The sequence below is a fragment of the Tamandua tetradactyla genome, chromosome 23 (genome assembly GCF_023851605.1).
Source record: "Tamandua tetradactyla isolate mTamTet1 chromosome 23, mTamTet1.pri, whole genome shotgun sequence".
Lineage (NCBI taxonomy): Eukaryota > Metazoa > Chordata > Mammalia > Pilosa > Myrmecophagidae > Tamandua > Tamandua tetradactyla.
The window spans coordinates 6,384,094-6,390,316 of NC_135349.1; the positions used below are offsets into that span (position 1 = coordinate 6,384,094).

The 6,223-nt window shown below is 53.2% G+C and overlaps 1 protein-coding gene across 2 annotated transcripts in view; it reads right to left on the bottom strand.

Annotated features, from left to right (window-relative positions):
* Positions 1-4,389, bottom strand: part of TECPR1 (tectonin beta-propeller repeat containing 1) — a 29,719-nt gene extending 25,330 nt beyond the window's left edge. The window contains exon 1 of one of the 2 annotated variants that reach the window (XM_077140600.1): positions 4,293-4,389. In XM_077140600.1, the coding sequence (XP_076996715.1) occupies positions 4,293-4,308 (16 nt within the window). In that variant the 5' untranslated portion in view covers positions 4,309-4,389. Of the gene's footprint in view, positions 1-3,746; positions 3,799-4,292 lie in introns of those variants that run through there. The other variant, XM_077140601.1, reaches the window with a different exon arrangement.
* Between the last annotated feature and the right edge of the window lie 1,834 nt (positions 4,390-6,223).

Here is a 6,223-nt window from a genome sequence, read left to right on the forward strand (position 1 = left end):
TTTATTGTGGTAGCATATATATAACGTGCAACTTGCAATTTAACCATTTTTAAGTGTACAGTTGGTTGCATCGATGGCATTTACACTGTTGTGCAACCATCACGCTATTTCCACAACTCTTCCATACCCCCTCCCCCCCCAAAAAAAAACAAAAAACCAGAAACTGGACACCCATCAAGGAAGACCTCCCTGCTCCCTCTTCCCGTGGGAAGGTTCCCCTGGAACCTCTGATCTACTTTCCATCTCTGTGAATTTGCTAATTCTAGATGTTTCGTGTAAGTGGAATCATGGGGTATCTGTCCTTTTGCATCCGGCCTCTTTCACCCGGCAGGGTGTGCTAGAGGGTCAGCCACGCCATAGCCTGTCCTGTATCAGCACTTCCTATTTTTCTTTTAAAAAGAATAAATGGAAGGTTGCAGGTTGAGGTGAACCCACCTCCCACCGTCCTTCTCCCCCCTTCCCGGGGCCTCCCTTCCCACGCTCGTCCTGTGTGATGCTCCTGCCTGGGTCTGGTGGGGACACCCACGAGGGGCCACCCCGCCTCCCCTGCCGGTCTCCACTCCCCTCCCCTTCACTCTCCTCTCTCTCTGTGTTTTGTAGGGATGGGCTCTGCTGCTGGGGGACCCGTCCCAGCCAGGGGCTGCTGCTCCAGGGCCACATTCCGGGAGCCCCGGGTGCTGGTGAGGAAGAGCCTCCTGCCTCCTGCTGCAGGACATCAGGGCCACACTCGGACAGAGTCTGACAGCTCCCAGATCTGACGGTGTCACCGACCCAGGGCCAGGACAGATGCTCCCTGAGCAACGAGGCCAGCCTGCCTGGGAAACCCGAGTCATCAGGGCACAGGCAGAATTTCGGTGCCTCGAAGCTGGGCCAGGGCGGCGACTTGTGCCACATGCCAGAGACACGTGGGCGCTTCCGGAGGCGCGGCGGGTGCGGTGACAGCGCCAGCAGAGGCGCGTCTGAACCCAGAGCATCTGCCACCGGCATACGGGCTCTTTGGAACAAAGTGTGTGTGATACACACTGAGAAGGAAGCGACTGAAGGAGGGAGTGGCAGGAGGATGGGACTGGATCAGGACAGGCTTTGGGACACCCCTGTGATAGGAAGTGCAGAGAGATGGCAGCAGGAATGGTCATCCGCTGAATGGAGCGAGCCTGGGGAGAAAAGGCCCCGCTCAGAGGGGCTGACTTCCTCGACCCAGGGTTCCCAGGCCCCGGCAGCACACGTGGCCTTCTGGAGCATTTAAAAGCGGGCGTCTGCTCAGATTGTTGTACATGAGCAGCTGCAGCCACGAGTGTGGGAAGGCAGAAGCAACCCCACTGTCCATCAGCAGATGAAGGGGTCAATAAAGGGGTAAAATAAATTTACCCACCCTGGAATATTATCCAGCCCTGAAAAGGAATGATGTTCTGATACATGCGACCACCTGGCTAAGCCTTGGCAACATTACGCTAAATGAAAGAGGCCAGACCCAAAAGGACAAATATTGTATGACTCTACTTATATGAGATACAAGGCAAATTATAGAGATGGGAAGCAGATCAGCTTCTGGGATGGGGAGTTATCACTGAATGGGGACAGAGTTTCTGTTTGGGGTGGGGGATGAGAAGGTTTTGATAATGGATAGGGGTGATGGTTTCCCAGAACTGAATGTAATTAATGATACTGAACTGTACAGCTAAAATTGATTAAGATAATAAACTTTGTTATACATATGTATATATTTTACCACAATAAAATGTAAAATAAAAAGAACTTATGATTGAAAACAAACACAAAAACGTGGCACCTGCGTCCAGGAGCCCGAGTTGGGGTCCCTGGAGAGGCTGTGGGGACCCCAGCTGCTCATAGACCTGATCAAGCCTGAGGCCCCCCTCTCTCCTCTGGCATTTATACAATGACTAAGAGAGCTCAGAGCCCAGATTCCCAGAATTCAGATCCCAGCTCCACCACTTTCTAGCACCACCAAAAGTTAACTAACTTCTCTGTGCCTCACTGTCCTAAGGCGGAAAGGAAGAGTTGTCTAGTTATGAAGCTGTGAGATTTACATGAGATAACAGAGGAGCTCATAATGCAGTGAGGACTCAATTGAATGGTGTTCATGTCATTTTATTACTGAGCATTTGCTATCACAAACCATTTTTATTCTTTCTCTCTAAATAATAATAATAATAATAATCATAGGCCCTTTCTGGTAGGCTCACCAACTCACAGGGCTCTGGAGACTTTGGGCATCCAATCAAAGTTCCCAGAAAATCACCAAAAAATACCCATGTCCTGAGCTAACACAGAAACAGTGCCCTGGGGAAGCCAAATATCCTATGTGACTTAACATTTAAAGTAAGCTCACATTGGTGCATGGACCTGTGACCCAGAAAGTACAGTAAAATGTGAAAAGACTAGGAGGTGGGTGTTTGCTGGAAAATTCTTTCAACTTGAACATTTTTAAAGGTTTGAAAATCATAAAATGTTGGGGGGGGGAAAAGTAAGGCTTTTGTTTTTTTCAGTCAATTTCTCTGATGGCATTTTAATATAAATCAGTCTTTGAAGATAACCTCCCAGTTCAAATCAGGCTCAGTCTGAAGGATGAGCTTGATGAAGGGAGATTTTGGCTCGAGTTTGGTAAACATTTCTTCAGAGATGTGACTAAGCAGCTATTTCCATGGAGACAGAACAGAAACTTCCAGGCAGCTAAGGGAAAAAGACTCTGCAGCTGAGCAGGGATGGCATGGAGGCAGCATTTGCAAACTCCCTTCAAGGCAGGAACTCAGGCACCAGCCACTAGCCAGCTAAAAATGACAAGGAGTAAACATCCTCTGGCAGGACACTGTCCCTAGGTTCCTCTGTGCCACTTCCCCTCTGTGAGCTGACCAGGCAACCTGTCCAGGGACACTGGGTTGAAGAGGGAGTTGAAGCACTAAGTCCGGCAAATTCTGCCATCCTAGGATCTGGATGCTTTGTGGAGGTGAAGGCATGGAAGGAACATCCTCCAAGCAAGCAACCTCAGGCTCAAGAATTTGCTAAAATGAACTTCTGTTCGGACTTTGTCATTCCACCAAGAAGGCTTGCTTACCATCTTCAGAGCCATCTGCCTGGCAGCGCGGTTTTAACCACATGCCCGCTGTCCACAGATGCCTTCCAAGACCAAGAAGTGCCCAAGGGAAGCTGGGGGTGGGGGGGATGGGGGTGACACAAACCGAGGAGGCTCCCTGGCAGTACCTTCCTCTGGGTGGGCCTTACAACGCTTTCCTGCAATTTCCCAGTTTGTTTTTCTACTGCACTGTCACTGCCGCCCCAGCTGTCGGGTCCCGGGGCCAGCAGAGAGAGAGAACTGGGTACTAAGGTCTCCTCGTGGCTGTCAACTGTCTGGGCGCTTCAAACGGGACATCGGGGTCCCAAGCGGCTGGGCCAGCAACGGGACTTCCCTAGCAGCCGCGTCCTTCCTAGAGGCGGCAGGTGCCCGGCCGAAACCCCGGCCCCCAGCCTCCCACCCCCGCGCACCTGGGCGCCCGGAGCCGTCCCCGCGCGGCCACCAGCAGTGTGCGTGGCCCGATCACCTGCCCACGCCGACCCCAGCGACAGGCAGACGCGCGGTCCCGGCTGCCCACGGAGGGGGCCGGGCCGGGCTCCTCGAGCCTCGACCCTCAGCCCCCGCGGGGCCCGGCGGCCGCCGCCCCCCTAACAGCGCCATCGCGCAGGTGCGGGACCCGGCGCCCCACCCCCCGAGGGGCCGCGCCCGCGCTCACCTGGGCCCGCGGACCCGCGCGCGGTCGCACAGCCGGCTCCCAGGCAGCGGCGCCGGCGGGCCCTCTGGGAAGCGGCGGCCGGGCCTGCGCCCATTGGCTGGCCTCGCCGTGACGTAGACGGCCGGGGTCACGCGATTGGCCGCGGCGCCTCGCGTCACGGGCCGGCTTCGGGGTCGCGCGCCCACCCACTTCCGGCTCGTGGGCCGGGGTCGCGCCGATGTCGGAGCTGTGGGGTCGCGTCGCGCGGGGTCGGGTGAGCGGAGACTGGGGTACCCCGGGCCGGGGTGGGGAGCACGGACCCGGTGCTGCTGAGGGTTCCCCTCACTGCGGGGAAGCCCTAGAGCGCGCGGCCGCGAGGGGCTAGGCTGAGGGAGGAAAACCCCTAAACCTGTGTCAGCCCTTTGCGAAGCTACCGGGGTGCGGCAGCTCAGCTGGGTGGTCTCTTGGGGTTGCGGGCGACAGAAAGCCTAACTCGGGCAGGCTCAGGGGAAAAAAAAAAAGAATGGGAAGTTTAGCGGTGCCTCGAGAAGTTATGCCTAGAATTACCGTATGACCCGGCCATTCCAGTCGTTCACAGGAGCCAAAGGTGGGGACTGCCCAGGTGTCTGTGCACCGATGAGTGGACAGACGAAACGTGGTCTGTCCGTAGGTGCAATGTTACTGGGCCGTAAAAAAGAAATGACGTTCCCAGCCACGCTGCCACGTGGGAGATTGTTGATAACACCTTGCTGAACTCCAAAGGGCAAGGATGGGGAGGGCCACGGTGGCTCAGCAGGCAAGAATGCTTGCCTGCCATGTCTAGAGGACCCGAGTTCGATTTCCGGTGTCTGCCCATGTAAAAAATTTAAAAAAAAAAAAAGGGCAGGGATGGTATGGTTCCACTTACTTGAAATGTCTAGAATAAGCAAATTCGGAGAATCCAAGTAGATCAGCAGTTACCAGGGGAATAGGGAGTGATTGTGTAATGGGTAGAGAGTTCCATTTTGGGGGGCTGAAAAAGTTTTGGAAATGGGTGGTGGTGTTGGTAGCCACTGAGTTAATTAATGCCGCTGAACAGTACAGTTGAAAATGGCAAAAATAGGAAATGCTATGTTATTTATACTTTACCTGAATGAAATTGAAAAAGGAAAAAAAAAAAGAGGAGGCAAGATTAATGAGAGGCCAGACCCAACTGGGCACGGGCTTAAATGATGTCACCTAGACCTCGTGTTCCCTCCTCTCCCCCTTTCAGTTCTTCTTTTCTGTACAGGCTTTTCCTGATCATCATGGCAAGGGGAGCCCCAGACAGCCAACTCCAGTAGGAGAAAAAGCAAAAGCTCAGAGTTAGGGCTTGTCAGGTCCTGCGTCTAACCTTGACCCCTGCTTAGTGAACGGCTGTAGGAACTGACTTGGCCTGGAGATGTCCATAGAGCCCACCAGAAGCACAAGGGCTCAGGGAGTCAAAGGGGATGTTCCCCAAAGGAAGATCAGGAGACTATTGGCAGGGGAAGGAGCTGCTGCTAGAATGTAAAAACATGCCCAGGAGGTCAGGGAAACCTGGGCTCTGACCTGACTGTGACACTCTGTGGCTGTGAGATCTCTGGCCTCTGGGTTCACATTAAAGGAGGCGTTGAATTAGCCCTCATGGTCCCTTTCAGTCCCCGTGTGCTGTGACAGAGTTCTTGATAGCGGTGCAAGCTGTTCTGCAGGGTCTCGAAACAGCAGACCTAGGGACCCGTATTCCCCGTCTGAGTTCTTTCAGCCTTTGTGGAGCTGGCTGTCTTCAGTATCGGGAGGTCTGCATTTTTTTTTTGTTCTCAGCACATCTGGTAATCTTCATCCCCACTTCTGCTTTTTTAATTGTAACCTCCTTCATTTCTCGTTTCTTCTCCAACCTTACCACTTCTCTCCCAGGCCAGACACAGTGGATTCAGATCCCAGCTCTGTCGCTTGCTCTATGAGTCACTCACCTTCTGCCCCTGTTTTCTCATTTGTAAAATGGGAATAACAGCAGCAACTGCCTGGGTTTTGGTACCTTTGTACTTTGTACTGTTCATTACAAGCCCTCACATGTTGGGTTATAATCGCTTGTTTAGACATCTGTCTCCCTGATCACAGGGTGGGGTCCTGAGGCAGTGACTTTCTTTACTAATATTGAAACCTCCAGGACTTAATGATTACCTAAGACATAACAGAAACTCAGTTTTCATTAGAAGAATTACTATCCCCACCTGTATCCCTTAGAAATCGAGCAGGTCAGGCAATGAAAAATGTTGGAATTGCCAAGAAAAAAAAGGCAGAGATTGGCAGAACTGGCCCACCCATACCTGTCTCAGTCTTTCTGTCTGCGTCACCCACCACCTCCACCAGCATATATACTGGCCACCTGATCCTCTCCTGACCCCATGCCTCGTAGGCCCTCTAACCTGACTGCACAGCTGGGGTGGGGGAGCATGTCAGGTGGAGCTGGTCGGGCTCTTTCTGATAACACATCTATT